This window comes from Taurulus bubalis (assembly GCF_910589615.1).
Source record: "Taurulus bubalis genome assembly, chromosome: 13".
Classification (NCBI taxonomy): domain Eukaryota; kingdom Metazoa; phylum Chordata; class Actinopteri; order Perciformes; family Cottidae; genus Taurulus; species Taurulus bubalis.
In genome coordinates, this window is record NC_136601.1 from 16,214,958 (window position 1) to 16,236,960 (window position 22,003).

The 22,003-nt window shown below is 41.7% G+C and overlaps 4 protein-coding genes across 4 annotated transcripts in view; 1 reads left to right on the forward strand and 3 right to left on the reverse strand.

Annotated features, from left to right (window-relative positions):
- gabrb2a (gamma-aminobutyric acid type A receptor subunit beta2a) overlaps window positions 1-4,162 on the reverse strand; it is a gene marked incomplete at its 3' end in the record, with an annotated part of 31,475 nt that extends 27,313 nt beyond the window's left edge. The window contains exons 1-3 of the mRNA XM_079228280.1: window positions 4,083-4,162; window positions 3,863-3,963; window positions 3,359-3,426 (exon numbers count right to left, since the gene is read on the reverse strand). Coding sequence (XP_079084406.1) covers window positions 3,359-3,426; window positions 3,863-3,963; window positions 4,083-4,156 — 243 coding nt within the window. The 5' untranslated portion in view covers window positions 4,157-4,162. The remainder of the gene's footprint in view (window positions 1-3,358; window positions 3,427-3,862; window positions 3,964-4,082) is intronic.
- Window positions 4,163-5,407: 1,245 nt separating this feature from the next.
- On the reverse strand, window positions 5,408-13,102 carry gabra6a (gamma-aminobutyric acid type A receptor subunit alpha6a; the record flags this gene model as incomplete). The annotated part of the gene is made up of 10 exons (XM_079228842.1): window positions 5,408-5,429; window positions 7,310-7,554; window positions 10,121-10,368; window positions 10,465-10,617; window positions 11,593-11,736; window positions 11,848-11,930; window positions 12,038-12,258; window positions 12,655-12,722; window positions 12,861-12,967; window positions 13,044-13,102. The coding sequence occupies 10 exons, from the start codon at window positions 13,100-13,102 to the stop codon at window positions 5,408-5,410; spliced, it is 1,350 nt and encodes a 449-aa protein (XP_079084968.1).
- Window positions 13,103-13,536: 434 nt separating this feature from the next.
- nudcd2 (NudC domain containing 2) lies at window positions 13,537-17,070 on the forward strand. Its single transcript, XM_079228294.1, has 4 exons — window positions 13,537-13,911; window positions 15,339-15,387; window positions 15,469-15,620; window positions 16,248-17,070. The coding sequence occupies exons 1-4, from the start codon at window positions 13,723-13,725 to the stop codon at window positions 16,329-16,331; spliced, it is 474 nt and encodes a 157-aa protein (XP_079084420.1). The 5' UTR covers window positions 13,537-13,722; the 3' UTR covers window positions 16,332-17,070.
- Window positions 16,690-20,884, reverse strand: ccng1 (cyclin G1). Its single transcript, XM_079228293.1, has 6 exons — window positions 20,705-20,884; window positions 19,205-19,468; window positions 18,852-19,105; window positions 18,388-18,466; window positions 18,007-18,117; window positions 16,690-17,873 (listed from the first exon to the last, which is right to left on the reverse strand). The coding sequence occupies exons 2-6, from the start codon at window positions 19,466-19,468 to the stop codon at window positions 17,682-17,684; spliced, it is 900 nt and encodes a 299-aa protein (XP_079084419.1). The 5' UTR covers window positions 20,705-20,884; the 3' UTR covers window positions 16,690-17,681.
- Between the last annotated feature and the right edge of the window lie 1,119 nt (window positions 20,885-22,003).

Here is a 22,003-nt window from a genome sequence, read left to right on the forward strand (position 1 = left end):
AAAGCTTCTACCACGACACTGACTGACCTGCACTTTTGTATTGCCCGACAACACAGCTGACCTTTGAGCCTCAACGGGCCATCGTTGAGGCTCACAAGGAAATGCCCCAAAAAAGTGACTCCCCGCTCTGGCACGTACACGAGTGAACCAACCTCGTGCATGTGCACAGAGAAGGAACAAATCCCATAGAGCACTCAAACACCACCTCAACCACCATCCTGCCCTTCATGTCAGCTTCGAAAGAAAAAGAAATGCCACAATGGCTTCAATCAGCCCCGACCGAAATGCAGAGTTCATTCTGCACCAGAGGCATTTTTATCTTTAATTAGAGGAGTGAGCAGCTGTCTACAACCCAAACCTGCTCACAAACACTGATTTCAAACCCAATCATATTCTTTCATTACTGACAGCAAATTACTCCATTTTGCTTCAGGCTCATATGTTGTAGAGGCAGAATTCAGTGTAACTGCCAGTGTGTTTTACATGCATAGGGTTCAGTTATCTTTAGAAACAATGCAGTTCAAAACATTTTAACCAATGCTTCAACTTTTCTCCTTGCTCTGCCTGAAGAGCGTTATTATTTATGTGGCAAGTATTTTCCTTAATTTTCAAGTTTCCCTGGATTTACTACAAGACTGACTTAGCACTTCATTCTTCTTTTTAATCTAGGTTGAGGTAACTCTAAAGGAAATAAATAGAAAATGTATTGGATTTTTTTCTGATAGTAAACAAAGATCAAGGGTTCTGGACAGCCGATTGGACAAGACGCTTGAAAACATGGGATCTATGAACCTATAATTGACATGTCAACATTTTTGTTGTGAGATGAAACAAATAAAAAAAAAAAAGTGAATAATTAGTGATTGCTTGCAGTCTTAGATTGAACAATCACAGCTTTATTCCCTCAATCCTCGCTGAAGCACTTCTGGGCCAGTCATTACAAACTCTCGCAGTGCAATCAAATATTATTAAGAATTTCAAATGATTATGGCATCCAAACGCTTAGCTGGAATACCAAATATGTCAAGCTAAAATTTGAGGGAAATGTATTTAAAATGATGCACAGAAGATCTAGAATACCCATGTGATGATTGAATGTCATATAGCTTCAATCATGAGCTGGAACACGCTGCTAAAGAATCGATTTGTGATCGAGTCAGGCAGTGCGATAAGATGTTTTTCCAACCTTAAAGCCACTTACTTAGAAGGGTACACTACATGTTGAGGGGTTAATGAAGCACTGGCTGCAGCTCTCTTGTGGTAACACAGGGTCTGACATAACTTTTCCTGGGCCTCCACCAGGACGTGGATATCCGTAGAGGAGACGTTGAAACTGATCACAGTAACCTTCACCTCTCTCCCACCCTGTTCTCCACCGGTTTCATCCTCGCCTCTCCGTGTTGTTTTCCCTCTCAGCACTTTAATCTTAAAAGCGGCTACCCCTGATGAGGAAGATCAAAGCAGCCCAGCACTGAGCACGGGTCACCAACTCCATCCTTGTGATCACAGTGCAGGGTGATATTATTGATTTCTCTGAGATCAATCTCGTCAGCTGCTGTTACCCTCTATTGTACCAAAGAGAGCTGAAGAAAGGAGGAGGAGGAGGAGGAGGAGGAGGAGGAGGAGGAGGAGGAGAACCCTGTTATGTAAGTCGCAGGAAGGATTTTTCACAAGGTGACAACGTGTGGAACACAAGACCGCTGAGGTCTTGGATGTTTTGTATTTTAACTTTTTGTCTAAATTTGTCTGGAGTGTCAGAGGGATGCTGTGCGGATCTGGCAGGGGGAGCTTTTCTGAGAAACGAGCGAGATGAACGCTCTCTCATAGCCACAGGGAGTTGCATGACGTCAGCCGCCATTCACTGTTTGAGCACAGTTTTGTGCTTTGCTACACACTCACGCGGATGTATGAAGCTGTGTTTTTTTCCAGATGAATGCTCGCATAGATGCCTAGTTCTTAAGTAAGATAACCCTTTGGAGCAAGGCAGAGGTGGATTACATGGCTGCTGAGCCCAGAGTCACAGCCAGGGATCCAGTCAAAGTGGTGGGAGGGGAAGGATGGAGGAGGGAGAGGGAGAAAGAGAGCAGCCAAAGCGAGTGAGGGGTTTCTATTTCAAATCTCCCTGGACCCCCAAGGCACTTCCGTTCTGGCTGCATCCTCCACCAAAATAAATCATTTCCATCAAAGGAAAAGCTCTGACCATATTCAGTGCTTTTCCTCATCCGGGGCAAACTCACTATTCATGTGCTAAAAACTCATTCAGTGCCGTCTAAAATGGCCACACACATTTGACAGGCTGCCAAATCAAACTTAAAAATGGCTCACTTAATAATAGAGAACACATCTCTTTCAATTCCTACTGGCAAACTTGTTTTTCATGCTCTTATATAACGTCTCTATTATGTTGCTCCATAGAGAGGCTGCTTTGTAAATGATCTTTTCTTACACTCTGAATTCTCTGCAAAGACTGCCCTTAATATTTATCTCAATGCATTCCAAAATCCCACGAGCAAAACCAGTTGTTCTCAACTAGAAATAGATATGTAATGTAGCAGAGCTACACTGAAGTAGTTGAAATTGCCGTCAGGTTGCGGTCTGTCTGTTTGTCACACGGATCAATAGGTGGTGCTCTTGCATGGGCTGCTGAACTTTCCCCCCTGTTCTCTCCAAAGTGGCAGATAACGTTCATCTTTGTGCACCAAAGCTCAAGACATTGTTTTTTTTGTTTTTGTTTTTTGCAATGCTGTGACCGGACATTTATTATTAACAAATTGCTTACGTCATCTGACAAGTAAGGAGGAAGATCATTTACGTAGACGGTGGTGATGTGATTGGTCGCCCGAATTAAAAGAATTAAAAGCCCTAAAACACCAAATGATGGCAGTTTGGAGAGGATGATGTTTTTTATTATTATTATTTTGTAGGTAACTGAATGGAGAGGGGAGGAGGGGAGTCCGTGTCAACAAAATTACACCACCGAGGCTTGACAATGTGAAGCAGTCAGGAGCACACACACACATGCAGCGCTCCGCGCGCGCAGCCGGGGCTGTGCGTCCGAGTGCGCCAGTGAGTGTGTGTTTTGAATTCAAATGCAGCAACACACCAGAGCTGCAAATGCGGAGACTGAGAGGAGGATGGCGATGATGTGTTTGGCAAAGGAAGCCTTTACGCTTCTTTTTTTACCCGAGTCAAAAATGTATTCACAAGAAGCCTCAGCCTGGCTCACATTATCCCGGCTTCTCTCTCGCACGATCACACACACACAGACCCGTGATAAGTAGCCCACTTCAGGGGTATTCCAACCGTGCAGTGCAATTGGCAACATTAAGTGGGGTAATAATCATGAAGATGCACCTACCATATTGACTTCAGAGACCATGTCTATGCTGGCTATATCTATATTCATTCCCACAGCCACTGGCGCACCTGTGAAGGAATAGAGGCATTAATAAAAAAAGACATGCGAATAATTCTCTCATCATGTAAATTTAACAAATTCGTGACGCGTGCTCAGGTTCCTCTCTGCTCTCCTCCACCTACAGGAGACGTGTGCATCATCAGCCTGAGCGAAGAAAAAAAATCTTATGTTTAACACGCAGATGCGCTTAAACGCGGTAATTTAATCTTTTTAGTGGGATAATCAAACATTAATGAGCGGGATCGATCACGTTAAAAAAGCCCAGTCTGATCTCGTCCATCAAATGAAATATGCACATCGTTTCTCATAGCATAATTGGAAAGGCCTATTTGCCTGTGAAGGGATGATTACGTAAATTAAAGGAGATTTTGCGATTCATTAAACATGTATTGCACGTCAGGAGCGCGAGAAAACATGACATTCCGTTTTCAATTTTCTCGTTACCTCCGAAATCTGGCCTCAACCGAATGTCGTATCCTTTCATCAGTCTGTCCACTGTTTCCTTTACCAGAGGCATATTGCTCGGATCTTTGAGATCCTTGGCGCTGTGGGAAAAGAGGGTGGTGTAATGCAAAACAGCTTATTAATATCACACGCCATGCACGCTTATATCGATGCTACATTACATCCAAGACAGGGTACGAAACATAGGAAACGAGATTACCTTTGAGCCCAGACAAAAGTCACGAGTAAAGAAAAAGTAAAAATCCCAAAGTGGTTTTTCCTGATCCTCCCCATCGCAACAGTTTTTGAGGCGGTTTCGGGATGCGAGTGAGGAGAGCGCACATCCAACTTACTCCAGACAGCGCAGAGGAGCCAATGAGAGGCGCATGCGTGCAGCCAGCCCAAGATCAAAGAGTGGAGACTGATGATGGTGGATGAGCAGTTTCCATTGCAGAGAAAAATATTAAAGGGACAAGTGGTTGTGCGTAATGAAGAAGCAAGCATTTGTGCCAGGAGTGAAATGAACGACATGCAGTGTTCATTTCAGAATTGTTTTATTCTTATATGTTTATCACTCGACAGATGAGTTGGTATCCTGACAAGGTCAAACAATGGGATGCACTGAAGGGTTAAAGCGGTCAAAATGTCAACTTAAGATCAAGTTTATTTGCTCACCTTTTATGTTACGGGACATATTAAATGGTTGAAAATAGAATAACACTCCACCCATTTCAGGTTGACACTTTTTATGCAAACATCTGTGCTCAACAATCATGCAGCATCCGTACAAAAATAGAAAATGAATGTCATCAACACCCATGGGTATTACATCCTACTCATCCCTGCAATGTTTTCAGAGGACCTGCAGTAGATCTGCAAATGCAGAAGGAGCACAAGAGCACCAGAGCAGAAAGGTGGGATGGAAAACACAATCCCACAATTCATTTTCTCAGGTTTGAGTACATTTTCAAAGCCGCAGGGAGGGATGCGAGCCTCCTCTAAATTGCCTTTGATCTTGTTGTAGTGGGAGCTGTGCTTCTGTAGAGGGCAGGCTTCTGAAAGCATTGGTTCACTGTTGCATCACCACCAGTTACAGCCATCATAGATTATATCATGCACTTCTTTTTGATGTGTTTCTAAGTGTGTGTCTGAGTGTCATGCATGCTGTATGTGTGTGGCGTCTGTCTCGGTCCAGGGCCCGAGATGTTGTTGTGTGTACGTGGCAGGCTTTAAAGTGATTGAGGCCCGTGAAGGGCAGCTCTTCAGCTACTGATCAGGACACAAGTGGGCAGTGGTCACAGCCTGTGAAATGAGTAGATGTGCGGCAGGAGAATAAATGAGTTTCTGATTCATTTCCTCTGTCAGATGAGAGCAGACTGACTGCTGAAAGCTTGTTCACACACGAGAGAGAGAGAGAGAGAGAGAGAGAGAGAGAGAGAGAGAGAGAGAGAGAGAGAGAGAGAGAGAGAGAGAGAGAGAGAGAGAGGTGATGCTGGCTGGATGCTGAAGGTCTCTCCGGCTGCACGTGCCCTTTTCCAGGTCCTCTTAGTTTTTAAGAACCACGTCCCTGCAAGAGCAGAATACGACAGAGCGTTAAATACAAGAGGAGAATACAGAAACCTCTCTCTTCCCACATTCAGAGACATTCTAGCTGCAGTATACAGCACAGCCCAAACTGTTACAGTGCTCCCTGTCCTCTCAGAGCCTTCTTCAAAAGTACCGAACGAGGCACGTGGCGAAAATATGTGAAAGGAATAGATGTGATGCAGCTGTTCTCGTGCTCTCCATCTTCTCTCTCTCTCATTATTCTGCAGAACGTTATAAACAAAACAACCATAAAAATTATCTGACAGGAACATGAGAAGCATGATGAGCAGATTTGCACTCCCCAGTGTTGCATAACACATCTCGCCCGCCACCGTCTCCCGCTCCCTCTCACTCTCTTTTTGCACTGTATCCCTCGCTTTCTTTCTTGGACATGGAGCTTTGTGTTCTATAAGTGGCTCACTTATAAGCGGGAAAGTGAATAGTCTCTTTTTCATGTACTTAGTGTACAAAGTAAGCTCGGGTTTCTTTTTACTTTCGAGACCTCCATGGGGAGCATGGAGAAACATTGTTGTCATTAAAACAGCTGGGGTTTTGCCAGCCCTCAGGTGAACCTTATATAAAAGAAGAGAGAGCTTGATGCATATTTTTCTTCTTAAATTAACTTTTGTATCTTACATCTATGATGATAAAAGCCACAGTGCTGGCATCAATGCAGCAATGATGGGACGTAACATCATTCTCTTTTTTTCTCCCCCCTACAACTCCGGGGGCTGTTTCAGCATTAGAAATTATTGATGTCTTTACTGCCTGGATAAAAGTCTTTGACAAAAACTGTGGGTAGTTATTGTTCTACTGAAGCTATCATAATTAGATCAGAGTGAGACAGATTTGTAATTCTTTGAAATACAAAGTAAATATGGATAAATATCTTTTGTCCATTGTCCGATTCTGTGTTCCTTTTCAACTGATTGGTTACAAGAATGCTGGATACCTTCAAGTATGTCTCTACTATTTTTACTATTTGGCAGGAAAGGCTTTCTGGATCTACTGCCTTGTCACACAAAACTCAAAAGGCTAAAGGTTAAACTCATGTCAGTGGCTCAATATAATGGGGCTAGGACCTCCCCAATGGGTCACAACATAAATCTTATGATTGGCAAAAAAGATAAATGAAAAGGTTTCTGTTACCCAAAAAAGATAGCTATTTTTTAGTCTTTTCTCAAATCTTACTTTTCCTGTGAAATACAAGACACTTTTCTCTCTTCAGTTCTCCAAGTATTATTCAGATTCAGAAGAGATAATCATCACTCTTTCATAACTGGTTCACACATTAAACCTTTATATGAGATTGCTGGTAGATATTGCTTTGTTATAGGGGGTCACAAGCCAAAATGGGTGGGACTAACTTCATGCAATCTCCTTTTCCTACAGCCGAAGAACAGTTATAGGATAGGGCTGATGATAGTATGTTATCCCAGTCCAACTAATATCATAAAACAGCTTGACACTGTAGTACGTTACTCTTATGGGAGGAAATTGTTTACATTTGTTTTGGTTTATATTTTTAGGTGTGGATTAATATACATTTAGTGCTCAAGTGAGTATTAATGGAACCAGGACAGTGTACAGTATGTGTGTGAAAAATGAACTAAAGTGCTCATAGTCGTCATAAATAAAGGAATATTAGTATCAGTGTAACAGTGTGGCGCATTTATGTCTTTTTCTAAACTATATTAAGCGTTGGCTACACAGACAATACTTCAGTTAGTACAATCAACTCATTATTGGATTTGGGTTTGTTGATAATAAGAAAAATATAGATTATCGTGAGGCCCTTAGCAGCACCAAGACAGATGCAACTGTACCAAGCTAATTTAATTGACTGATTGGCTGATGTACCTGGCACTCTCCATGTTGTCGTTGGCCAAGTAGATGTACCAGTAGACTAGGTTGAAGAGGGCGAAGGCCAGGGGAAAGAGGATGCGGGCATACTTGTCGATGGGGCTAGTGCCGGCCAGCTGCGGGATTTGTGGAAAAGCTGAGCCCTGCTGGAGGAAAATCGGCAGTGGCGGAGCTTCTCCTGGCTCACTGCGACACACAGAGTGGTTTCTCCTCTTCAAGCCTTCCTGAGGGCAGCCGTCCGACTAGTGGGGAGGGGGAGGAGGGGGGGTAGAGATGAGATGGAGTTAGTATGGGTGTTCTGCTCAGTGAGAGAAAAGGGGTTGGTGGTGTAAAGAAAAACAAACTAGGAATTTCTAGCCAGCAAGTACATGTATGGGGATTTTAACATGCTGGAGTCGTGTATATGAGGCTAGAAGTTATGTTGGTTCCCACGGGAGCTTTCTCTCAATGGCATGCCAACATCTCTATAGAACGCAGCAGGTAGTTTGCTGGATGCCCATAGGATGGTTAAGAGATTATGCAGGGAGGAGTGCTGGAGTGAGTCTCTGTTCTCACACTGAGGCTATTTTTAAAACATCTAACCATGAGCCCTGCACGTGAGACAGATCCCAGGAGGACGCTGTGGTGGCTTACTGTATTAGCATAAAGCATATAGCTCTAGATGAGAGCACTACAACAGCACGTATTACTATTTAATGTGTGGTGTGCCCTGAATTAGGGGAATGAAACAGGCATCATCAACTCAGTGAGCAGACCCATACCGCAACTCACCATTATTAGCTATGTAAATGCTTTTGAGATATCACGTGATATGATTATTGCTGAACTGGTAGCTTTCATACTAAGATTGAGAACAAAACCTGCTGTACTTAAATCAGTTCTCATGGTCGGCAATCAGGCTTTAATAGTAACACATGCAGCATATGGATGGTATGCATAAGAGATACACTTTTAACATCAATTTTCTTCCATTGTGAGTAGATAAGTTAGTTCAGCATTTTAGGAGATGCGCTTATTTGCTTTCTTGCTGAGGATTATATGATAACTTGATACCATTCTGCTGTCTGTACACTAAACATGTTGTTTGACAGCTTGTGAACTTTAGCATTAAGACTGAAAATATATTAAATATCTTGTTTTTATGTCTTTGTTTTACTTAACGTTAAATATCACATGTTCACCTGACAAACACAGCGGTTCCCCAACGTTCTGTTAGCGTACGTTAGCAGTACATCTTGGACCCGACCGCCCCCGGTAACGTTACGCAACAAACACCTGATAAGGTCATGTTAAACATGTAGTGTCAGCAACTTATTCATCCTGCATACCCATACAACGGTTAAACCATAACTATTTTTATTCAAACAGAACACAAAGCCAACACCGAGGAAATAAATGAGCACACGGCAAAGCTAAATGTGCACGTGCACATGGGGAGAGGGTGTTAAGTCCCGCCCACACCTGAGGGGAAGATAATTCTTCTCTCCATTGGCTTTGTATTGTGTGGAGGTGCCTCCTTGTCACATGCGTCTGCTAGCAAACAACAGCAAAATACTTAAAAAATGCTCCAGTTGTTTATATACATCTACACTACCAACATGTTTTATAAGCAGGAAGAATATGACGACCGTGGGCTCCTCGGTTTACTGATGTGTGCGTCAAGCATTTTGTCTAAATGTCAGGTTTAGCCTAATGGTATTTCGGTAATTCAAGCAAGAACTTGTTGTCAGTATGCAACTCGTATACAGGGGAATGTGGATGAATCAGAACATTTTACAGTATTCATTTTTTGCAGGAGCCTGAGTTAATTACATTAGGTGGCTAACACATAGCCAACAGTAGTTTCTAACAGCTTGCTAACTTGTACCATGATAATTTTAGTTAACAACCGCCCCCCTACTGCCAAATAAATCCTTTGACAAGTTGAAAAATAAAAGCTAGGACAGGCATTTCAGCCATGTTTTCCTCCGGTGGTCCTGGTTTTCACAGCATGACGCGTTGCGCTGTATCTCGATTGATGCTCATGGTTTTGCTACTTCATGCTACCTGCCCAAACAACATGTCATTATGAAAGCTGATACTCCAACATATAAGCCTGATCCCTTTACGACCAAAGCTCACTGAACCAGCAGCTGAAGAAGAAAGAACATTTTGTTATCCTCATCCTTCCACGTGAAGACTCGGTCTATGTATCTATCTGGTGAATGCATTGTGGTACTGCACTCATCCTAAAGCCATTAGCTCTCAAAACAGGCCAGGATCAGTAGTTTGAGGTGAGCAGGGCTTTGTGGGATAAACATGACGCTGCATCAATCACAGTTTTTCCACATTTGAATCTAAATGTAATCACAGTTTCTTTTTTTATGTCATATTCCTGATGTTAATGTCAGTCGAATGTGATCAAACCACACCCATACAGTCCAAAGAGAGCAATTTGTGGAGATTTTGACTGTTGAACGCAACTTGTTGACTCAAATTGCTTTAGTTGTGAATACTTAATGGTATAAACTAATAGTAAAGATTTAAGACCATGTTTTCAGGGGCTTTAAAATCTTAATAACACTTTTCTACAATTTTACATTGTTTTATATGAATTGACACAGCATAGAGAAACAATGTAAATTATGTTGTAGATGCAAACCTAATCAATAACACTCTTTTACTTAATTTACTATTTTACTACTTTTATAATTTACTTTAATTCTGGTTTCACAAACATTGATATAAAATTGGCCCACTGAAGTGCGTTTTGATGATGACAGTAACGTTTTGATGATGACAGTAACATAAAGATGTGTAGATTCTCACCGAAGCGGTCTCATCATCGCTGCCGGTAGCCAACACCTCAAGCTTGTCTTGTCGAGTTTTCTGCTTCTTCAGGCGGTTGGCCTGGAGGGTGGCGAAATAGTTTACCGCCGCAAACTCGACAAGAGCCGATGCCACAAAGGCAAAACACACAGCGATGAACCAATCCATGGCGGTGGCATAGGCTACTTTGGGAAGTGACTCACGGGCACTGATGCTCAAGGTGGTCATGGTCAGCACTGTGGTGATGCCTGGAGGAAGACAAGCATTTATGAAACACACATGGGGAAGGATGACAATATCAAACAGGACAACAGTAAACATAAGTGGTGGGAAGAGGGGCGTACCAGCAACTGTGCGTGCAGGAACAGACTCTTTGTTGATCCAAAAAGAGACTTGTGACAGCACAACAACCATTATAAGAGGGATGTAAGTCTGAATGAGGTAGTATCCCAGCTTTCTTTGGAGGTGGAAATGGACCACCATCACAGAGTAGTGACCTGCAAGATCAAGAGCACGTGTGAAGAGAGCAACCCAGAGGGACCGAGCAGGGTAGCACAGAACGGATGCCCTTGCCTGCCCTTGAAACAGAGTAGCTGCTGAGAGAAACATATATATTTATTGGCGCTGTTAAGGCTGGAATAACCTGCTAACTGTAAGACAGCATTCGAGAGACAAGAGGAGGAAAGAGAGGGAAAAAGGAGGAGGGAAGGAGGAGGGAGCAGCATACATTTATTTATAAATGGGATAAAGTCAAGAGGAAGGAGCGCGTGAGGAAGGGGGCAGGAGAAGAGCATGCAGTGTCACTATGTGTATCTGCCCTGCTCCATCTGAACACATGCATGCAGACATTCACAGACCAAACACACGCTGCACACACGCTCACAAATGGAGATTTCTCTCTCTCTCTCTCTGTCTCTCTCTGTGTTTTCTAAATGGGTATCATTGCTACGTCTTTTGAGCCTGCCTCATCCTTTTCCTCTCTATTCCCGGAATCTGCTGGGTTCACAGCAGGGGAGCACTTCTCCTACTCTGGTGAGTAAAAGAGAAAATGCACACACACACACACACAAACACACAAACACACACACACACACACACACACACACACACACACACACACACACACACACACACACGCACACACACGCACACACAGAGAGAGACATACTACTCCATCCTTCCTCCTCTCACTGTCAGAGCATTCGTTTGGCTTTCCATCCATAGTTCTTTTTAAAGGCACACCGTACGCATTAGGCCTGACCACTGAAGCATCTTACACTAGATGACTGCTGAAGGAAGTCTTTGCTTTTATATCGGCTCTACTCTGGGTGGGTAATGGACACTAGTGCAGAGTTTAAAGAAACTAGTCTGACCTCTCTCTGCTCTCAGATTCATCCACTCATGAAATAAATGAAAACGTGCGGGTAGGACTGCAATCGTGCGCTTATGAAAGAGCTGACAGTGAGCGTTACCTGTGTTTGATTTGAATATCTCAGTAGACACAGTCTGTTTCACCAGGTCATACTGCAGAAGACTCATGGACTCAGCGGGACAATCGACGGATGCTATTGGTCCCTTCCTCCAAGTGAAAAGGATTTCACTGCTTGTGTAGGCATCTAAAAAAATGTGACGGCAATTAGAAGAAAACACAAAGTCAAAGGTTTGACACATTCGTGAATCTGGACATTATTACTCCTTCTGTTTACGAGTGCATCTGTTATACTTACAACTTCCAAACTTGAGAGGACAGATGTGGCCGTCCATGGGGAAGTTCATGAGCCTCATTGGACATTCTGCAGTGATTGTCAGTCTGTCGGCACAAGAACACGCAGACAGACACCCAATATCTTTTCCTATAAACCTTGTGTCCACAAAAGACCTCATCGACTAAACAACAGGTGTTCAATGTAGGATCACCTCATGGTGTAGAGGACAGTCCCGTTCTGCATGATGCGGAAGAGTTTGTTCGGTGTGGTCATGTTATGAGAAATGGACCTCTTGGAGTTTCGGAAAAAAGAGTCTGGCGTCCAGATCTTGTCCACCATGCGGTTGTTCAGTCGCAGGATTTCGGAGGGGCCTTCAAACTTTAGCCGCTCGTCAACCCACATCTGACGGAAGAACATGTCCATGGTGTACTCCTGATGCATAAACATAACATGTCAGTAGGAGTAAGACAAAAATAACTTTAAATTCAGGCTTTAAATGTCAATCTTTGTCCCTGACATTCATCAGTATACATAATACTGGGGAGACATTTCAACTTGCAGTGGAAGGTGCGGAGAGATGATGAGGCAATGATGGATGCCACTCATCCCAGATAATCATTAATCAATCCATTCAGCCTTTTCCTCTGTCTGACGTGTTGTCATATTGATTCAGAGGCCATCAATAATGGAGTTATAGGGCTGGTCAAATAGATTAAAGCTCATTAGATGTCTCATGGCAGATTGCCCATAAGGCAGAAATTCCGTGGCCACTGAAGCGCTGTTATCTCCCTGAGTCAGCACATATATACATCTCCTTACAACACTTACCATGTCAACATCTGATACCGGTCCAAAGCTGGTGACAAAGATGTCTGTTTTCACCTCTGTAATACCACCTATAAAAGTAATAAACAACTGTACAATGTACACAATAACACAAGATGCACACGAGTGGTCTAGCACAGTCGTCTTAATCTATCAATGAATATATACGTCTTTAGAAACAAGGCTTTGGGATTTAAAGTCTGAATTACCTCCGGATCCAGGTCGCAACCTGTTGTCATAACCATCCAAAAGTCGATCCAAAATGAGAGTTATGTTGTCCGAGTAAATTTTCTCAGCTCCATGTACACTACCAAGACTGCAGAGGAAAAAAAGGTTAAACTTGCATGCTCATTGTACCCTGACCCATGATCAAACAGAGAGGGAAGACTTACGTTATCCAGCAGACAAAAGTAACAAAAGTCAATATCAGAATGTCCATCCTGGGCAGCATTTGTCACCAAAACAGTCAACTCTCGGAGCAACTCATATTTAATAAAAAGGCGTGTAAAGCGGAGTAAAAAACAGAACTAGAGTCCTTGTCTGTGTTGCTAAAGTACTGGATGGTATGCATAAGCACACTGGAGACACTAAATCAAGAACAGTAATCTAATTAACAGATTAGTAAATCCACTCCATTTTTAGACCAACTGTGGATTCTCTTGGTTTTATTTAAAGGTCTCCAAAGTAAATGAATTAAAACCAAAATCAAGAAAGACAAGTAAATGCAACTCCTTTAATGAAAAAAAAAACACTGACAAAAGTCTAAAACATGTATCTCAGTTTTTCTCGCTGCAGTTCTTTATATGAAACAGCAGATGGCGCTGCGGCCACAATGTTGTTCACAACCGGAACTGAAATCCTCACTGAGAGAAGAAGAAGAAGAAGAAGAAGAAGAAGAAGAAGAAGTGTCGGGAAACAGTCTATAGGGGCACAACACAGGCTTACTATTGAATACTGAAACCACTTAACTTGAGATGTTGACAACAACAACAACAACAACTCTGTGAAGCAAAGTAAAGAGTGGTGAAGATCAACCGCGGAGCAAACTGAGAGCACTACTTCTTCCGCAGCATGTCGGTGCACTTCGAGGAGAGGAGCGGCGTTGTCCCCTGCAAGACACCCTGGGGCTCCTGGTACCAGACCATGGAGGAGGTTTTCATCGAAGTCGATGTGCCTCACGGGACCTCTGGTAAGGAGGTCAAGTGTCATTTGGGATCCAGAGACATCGAACTGCAAGTCAAAGGGAAGGAAATGTTCAAGGTAACGTTAAACTCCCAGTCAGCGTTTTAACTTGTTGAGATCTCTAAAATGATATAGTGAATGTGTGAGTACCAGACTTTTTGTTGATTTGAGCCTGTTATGACACAGCTCTCTAAGGGCCTGTGGGTGCTGCTGAAATGACATAAATCACATAAAGAAGACTCATAAACAAGAGCTTTTACAAGTACATACTGACTAAAGAGAATGAATAGAAATAAAATCTCTATTTGACTTAACCTGTCCAAAAAACAAACATTCTAAACAGCATCCCCACTTTTAGTGTATTCATACAGCGGATTATCCATATGCATGTATACTTTCAATAAACTAAACCATACCTAGGATGGACTTGGTTTGCCACCGTAAACAAAGACATACACAATACAGCGACAAAAACATAAACACAATATATGCAAAGAATCAAACGCACAATAATAACAAACACCAGGCTGGGTCACTGAAGGGAAGGACACAGTTGCATTACAATTGTCGGATCAGTAAAAGTACACAGTCATTAAGTTTGATCAAAAACTAAATCATTGAAACATAAATTGCAAATATACACAACAAAGTTCTGCAGCCCCTAGTGGTAGTAACAGTGATCGGTGTTTGTGACCATGGCCGGTGGACAGACTCTCATCTGCACAGTGAACATCCATCAAGCACAATCTAATCGAGAGGCACAGTAGCAAGCTGTTTACACTAAATCACAGCTGCCTCGACGGACAAGCTGGCTGAGTGTGTGTATATGTATGTATGTATGTATATATATATATATAAAACTATATAACTTCTCCAGAATTGGAGCGCTGGACCGGGTGCCTCTCCAATCAGGAACATCAGGATGCCAGTCAGGAAGTGTGATAGACATCAGAGACCCTACATCCTACTGGGCATTCATTAAACCAATACTCAGACCGTTTACTTAAGTAGCAATACCAACCACAGTTTTAAATGCATTAAAAATGTAACTGAAGTCAAGTATTATCAGAATATCCTGCATATTATTATTATTATTAGATTACAGTACACCACTTACATGCTGCAGCTCGACATGGTGGGGCTCAATTCTTCTGCTCAACATGCTCGTGAATATCCCCCTGGTGATCAATACTCGTATCCAAACTAATTCAAACATATTCAAATATTTGTTGATCATATTTTGTGATTTTAATTCTAAAGATTTCATTTCTTTATCTCGGCCTACTTGGTCTCCTTCACCAGATTAACAATGTGGAGACAATACACCATATTTACTTTAAAACATCATCATCCTTCATGGAAGAGGAAGTGCTTAAAGTTCAGCTCAACTCATGTTGGTACATCATATTTTGTGACCAGTACTGAAATAAAACACTTGTGAAAAGTTTGACTGCAAGGTGAACACTCGTATTAACTTCACAAACTCTTCTTTTACATTCTGTCAGGGAAAGTTGTTTGACACAACCATGTCTGACGAGGCGACATGGACACTAGGTAAGTTGCTTCTCAGTAACACACTGATGAACAGACTCTAGTGGACAACGTCACCCTTATCTCTCTGCTTTTTCTGCTTAGAGGACAAGTGTCTCATCCGGATCATTCTGATGAAGACCAAGAGAGAGGCAGGGAACTGCTGGTCCTCCCTGCTGGAGGGAGAGTACTGTGCGAATGCCTGGGTCCAGGACCAGATGCAGAGGAAGCTCACACTGGAGAGGTTCCAGCGGGAGGTTAGTTTTTTACTGAAGGGTCATGGAGTGTGTTGCCAAGACTGTATTACAAGTTATCAGACGCACACCTGGCTATCTATTTGGCTTGTTTCTGTTTGGTAATAATACATTAAATAATATATTCAATATATACAGTTATAAATGTGAATACAGCATTTATAACTGCTCATGGACTTCTTACATTATAATAAAACTTTGTCTGTGTTAATAAGATGTTTTTTTCTAGAAATAAATGATTAAACCGTCTAACCAGTCAGGAAGTTTCCACAACCAGAAAGTTGTTCTCATTAAGTATTCTATTGATAATTAATAAAGCCATTATTTACATGTAATAAATGCCTGATAGTGTGCTTTATTAGAAAGTGGTACTGCCAAGTAGAAGCTGGATTACATCACTTTGCTACAAAAGTAAAAAAACGAGTAGAAAAAAAAAAGGAAAGCAGGAGCAGATGTGTTTTGATTTACACTTGACCAGTGTTTTCCAGGTGGTGAGAGAAATCCGATATGAATTCATCCTTAGACCATCACATCTATCGAATTATGTGTGGATTTGTAAAATTAATGAAAATGTTTGCTAGCATTGAACATAACTACTGCTCATGAAACAAGTGCACTCCCCTTTGCTAGAATCCTGGATTTGACTTCAGCGGTGCAGAGATATCTGGGAATTTTGCTGGTGGTGGTCCGGACTTTTCCAGTTTACAGAAGTGAACAGTCACGATGCCGAAAACCTGCAACTTGCTGGAGATGACGCCCGTTTAATGATCACTACTGAGGACATCCATTGGATGAAGAACAGAGGATTGATCAGAGCGCCTATGATGAAAAGTCCAAAGGGCTTTGCCTTCTGAACTCAAATACTGGGCGCCGGGCGCTCGACAAGACTTAACTGTTCGACAAAGAGAAACTTTTCACAGCAGCCCTTTCATCCTGCTTGTTTGAGCCCGATTTGGCAAGTTGCGAGGCTCATTATACAGGCACAGCAACAGTTGATGGAAACTTTTGTATTTGGTTGTAGGAAGCCTGTGTGATGTGTTGTTCTTAAATAATGAGAAGAATGCACAAGCAATAGCTTTTCAATAAAGTTTTATTGAAAGGTACAAGGACATAGGTTAACGAGATGGTGTATTCGATTAGCCATTTTAAATTTGGGAACACGTTTTATTTTTGTCACTAAAAGAAACTTCTGCTAGACAGGGAAACTGACAAAGAAAATGCAAACCAAATTGCAATCCACATTTCCACTGCAACAAGCACATTGTTTGTTTTTGCTTTATAATTGACAACCAAACTCAATTATTACGTGTAAGTACTTCACTCTGTGTAAACAAATTAAGAATTGGTGAAAACAACTCATCTGTAACCACTGGCATTTCAGCTCAAACAGTATGGTCAGCCATACATGACAGATCGTCAGCCCCACTTCACTGGAGAAAACATGAGCTCCATTGCCGTATCAAAATAAAAACAAAAAATCATCACCTTGGGTAGGAGTGTGCAATCAAGACAGTTGAGCAACCTAGGGTGAGAGTTAAGGATTTTGGGCCCGAATTCTTGGTTTCATTTTTGTATTTCACAAAATCCTTCTCCCTCCTCTTCCACATAGTGGACTGAGGACCTAGGTGGTTATATACTTATTAGCTTAAAACTAGCAACCCGTACCAGGAAATACCAAACACCATGATACGGATTTTATCAAGATCACACTGTACACTTGTGCAAGCCACTCAGCCAGGAAAGTAAAACTTAGCAGGATGGTGATAAATAAACCTTACTAACGAAGTATTACTCCTCGTCATAAGAGCAGATAAGAGTGTGTTTGATCAATGCATGATGGTAAACAAAGTAAATCAGAAGGATCTTTTGGGGGGGGAGGGGGGGTTCCTTAAAGATATCCATCATCACCGATGGAAATCTGTAAGGAAAATAACTGGAGCTGTACGTGGGTAACCACACTGCAAGAAAATCACCCAAAAGTTGCATCCAATAAGAGGACAAAGACAATCAGGGACAGTTGCAATTTTTCCCTGCATGTAAGGTCACCTGTTCGTAACCCCAGGATTAACAAGCTGACTCGGGTATGGTGGGAAGATGAGTGATCTTGTAGTAGCTGGGCTTCAGCTGACGTGCAGTTCTTCCCGAAATAGTCCAGCGGAGCCTCTGAGTGTTGGGCCTGGAGCACCTGGTGGTGGCGTATTCAGCCAGGCATTTTCCAACAAACTCCCGCACGCAAACCAGGTCCCCGTCTCTGATCTGCACAGAAGAAACAACACGTGGGAGGGAAAAGGAATTGTTAATAGTATCGTAATTTCCACTAATCCTAACATTAAGCAATCTTAGAGTTCGACCAGACAAAGTTACACAAATGATAGGAACAGTTACTTACATTCAGCTGCTGCTGCAGACCTTTCAGGGCCTCTGCTATTTTGTCAGTGTACTCAGGGTCATGTTCTTCTTGGGCCTCATAACACAGGAGAGCCATAGCGAGCAGAGATGGCTGCAGAGAAACAGATTTTAGGTTCCTCATCGCAATCAAACTTTAAATATGGTTAAGATATTTTTCTGGCAGAGATAACATGACCGTTAAAAAAAAGGAATATGCTCAAAACAGTTCGACTACTTTATGCTGGTACTACCACTAGACAACTAAGTCAAATGGTTAGCGAAGAGAAACCGCTGCAAGCCACTTAAACATGATGAAATAGTCTAATACAAACTGGAAATAAACCAGCATTAAAATGTTGACGGGCAGGTTCTTTTGGCCTACCTTTAACTTGGAGAAGACAAATGAGCAGTGACAGGCTTTCAGTTGAGCCTCCAGTCTTTCAAGGCTCAGTATCGTTTGACTGTGAAAACAGAAAATGAAAATGCAAACAGAAAAGGCTTTTAGTGTCAAGATGGCACCTTATATCGGAGGCAGAGCTCAATCAATCTGTCCACAACCATTTAGTAACAGAAAAAAAATACAAAATGTATTTAAATATTTTAAGAACAACATAATGTCACTGATAATGTTTTTAACAGATTTTCACATTTGTTTTCGAACCATGTCCGTTTCACGTGTCTATAAATCTACATGATTTCACATAGGACAGTGTCTGTTGGCTTTAAAACAGTTTGCCTATTATTCTCTTTAAAGCCAAATATGAGAAGACACATTTTAGTCGAGTAAATATAATTGTGTTGAGTCATGGTCCAGCCCTGCAGGTTGATGTGACCGTCTGTCCTTACCTCTCAGCGTCGAGCTGCTTCTGGATGTGGCTGTAAAAAAGGCGAAGAAAGCGGAGGGCTGTGGGGGCCTTCACCTTCCAGTAGAGCTTCTCCATGATGATCTTCTCCATCCTCATCATGTCAGACACTGTAAAGCGATTCTGACTGATGCGGATCAGTTCGTTGGCCAGAGGCACGTTCTTCTCCTCTTCTGCAGACTTCACGGCAATGTAGAAGCAGGACAGGCCCACGCAGGACAGGTGCTTTGGTTGAATCTGGGGAGGACAGGGAAAGGAATTTAGAATATAAAACGACCTTTGCTATTTATAGACAGCCAGCAAAATGTACATTTTAGGCATAGATGTATTTCAAACCTTCATCACGGAGAGGAATCGATCCAGCAAGCTGATGGCCAGGGAGAAGGTCTCGGAGCTGAAACCAAAGAACCTGGTCAGAGAGAGCAGGTCCTTCACCTCCAGCTCCCTCAGTCTGCTGGTCATCCTGAGACCATTGTCCTGGGAGCTCTCGATGAGCCTCAAGCCGCTCAACTTTGGTTGGTATCGGCCCTCTAGATCCGTCAGGGCCTTCAGCTGAACTGCAAAGGGCTGTGCTCCAGGTCCGGTCACTGTGTCGATCATCTGTGCGGATAGGGAAATAGAGCTGAGTGACACCGACTAAATTCAACTCGAACAATATTTGTGACTCCATGTCTCAGTACTGATAATGTAACGAGATTGTGTGTATGTCTATAGAAATATGTAAAACCATAGGTATGGCTGTAACTACATATATTAGAGTGGAAATGATTACCAGATTACCTATTAGCCATTACACACACACAACTACATAGTGTGTCTTTATACCCATGGAAGCTTTAATAATACGCTCTGGCTAAAAAATAACACTGGATACGACAGCCAAGCAGGTACATATATTGGGTCACCGCTCTAACATTCAAATAAGTTACTAATTTGCATCCGTGAACCAAGAGGTAATAACATAAAAGAAAAGTATGTATACCATAGCCCAAACAGGAGAACAAATATATAAAACAATGATATATTAAATGGAAAGGATGGCAATTTTAGAACACTACTTCAGCGAGAAACAGTTAAAAACACCTATAAAAATACGGTAGTTTACTAATAACAGGTCTGGATTAGGGATATGTATTGCTCAAGAGTAACAGACATGGGTGTTTCCAAATTTGTAAGTTATCCAGTAACGAGCCATCCCCGAGCAGCTGTCATTGAACTGGACTCAACTGGAATAGGCAAAGGGTGGGGGTGGTAACCTAAAACCTCAAACATGTTTAACGTTACATAACAGGGACAAGCCAAACTAAGTCCCTAGCAATTTGAAATAGTTTATTATCACGATTAATACAATTTTATCACGAGAACCACCCGTCTCAGAGACATGTTTGATAGTTTGGGCACATGACTGAGCTTCCCATCCAAAGCACCAGGCCTTGCGCGTCACGGGGAGTTGTGTCCTGACATGTCTCCGCTGCACCAGCGCTAACGCTGAGCCGATGACAACTAATAAGTGCGAGAACAGAGTTTAAACCCTTAAACTGCGGCTTAAACTATAGGACACCGCACAGTGGACGTTATATATATATATGTATCATTGTCTTCGTGACAGTGAAGGGGACCTATTGACAAACTACTCTGACGTCAACCACGTAACGTCTGCCGTTAGCTCACGGAGAGCCGCTAACGCTAACACCAGTTTATAATGGTCATAGCGCTAGTTTCTGCTCTTCTTACCACAAAGTGACGTCTTTTACAGATGTGTATGCCCAGTCACACTTTAAACACATATACATATGGTGAGTAAACACGATATAGAAGGAAGGTTGGTTAACTTACCTTGGGTGAAGTTACGTTGCTTTTAATATAACACAAAAATGGGGGGAACGGCCTCAATAAGCGAGTGAAAAGATATTTAAAAGATTTAAAAAAAAGTGTGAGTATGAACTTTCACTAAAGAAAGTTTTAAGCGTTGTTTAATTTCTGCCTATGCACACCCCCTACCCTTGGAGTAAAGGCGATGGGGAAAAGGGCAGCCTGGGTATCAACGCAGGGCTTAAGCCAGTCCCATGATCAAACACGGAGAGCATTCATTGGTCATCAACGGACGACGTTCCTGGTTCTAAGTTTCAATTGGATATATTTCCAGCCTTTCACAAGTAAGTCCCGCCCTCTACATACTTGTGGCCAATCGCAGACAAAGAGGCGGGACATGACTGAGAATGTACAACCATTACAGGAGAGGGTAATATCAGAAAACATCAAAATTATTGGTGAATATTTTGGAAAACTGTGCAGGATTTCTTAAAATGTAATATATTGTTGTTTGTTACCATAAGCCAGGCATTATCACACCACGCTGCCTTTATTCTATTCTTTTTTTTTTTTAAAGGCCGCTCACTGGCAGGTTTCTGGAACAGTCTAGGGACCCTGAACCTGCCTTAACCTACAATATCTTCCCAATCTCTACATGATGTTTTTGTCAACCTTAATTATTTTGTGATGGATTCTTATATATATCTATATATATATATAGATATATATATAGATATAGATAGATATAGATAGATAGATATTGTACACCTTACCATCCACAACCTGGGGACCCATTTTCTGTCTTACAGTGCAATTATGGAGAGAACGAGGCACGTTTTCAAAACTCTTTATTACATCAGGATATACAAATCTGCAAGTGGTCCCACACAAACCCACCATATAGATCTATTGACATAAATAGATTTAATCCTGAATTTATATACATCCAGGTTGAATGAAATACTTCTAAGTATATATTTTTGACACAAAATAAGGGCTGTTTGCATGATAGGACACCGTTTAAGATGATTAAATATAAGGTAATATTTGTATCATGACTGATTTAAAGTGCTTATAAATGATAATATAATGTATAATCCGTACAACATTTAACAGCAATATCATGTCACTTTATAATATATATATATATATATATATATATATATATATATATATATATATATATATATATATATATATATATATATATATATATATATATATATATATATATATGTCACAGTGTAAATTGTCATCAGTCAAAAAACTACAAGCATAACATGGCGGATAAATGAAGGTAGCACATTTAGTACAAAAATTTGA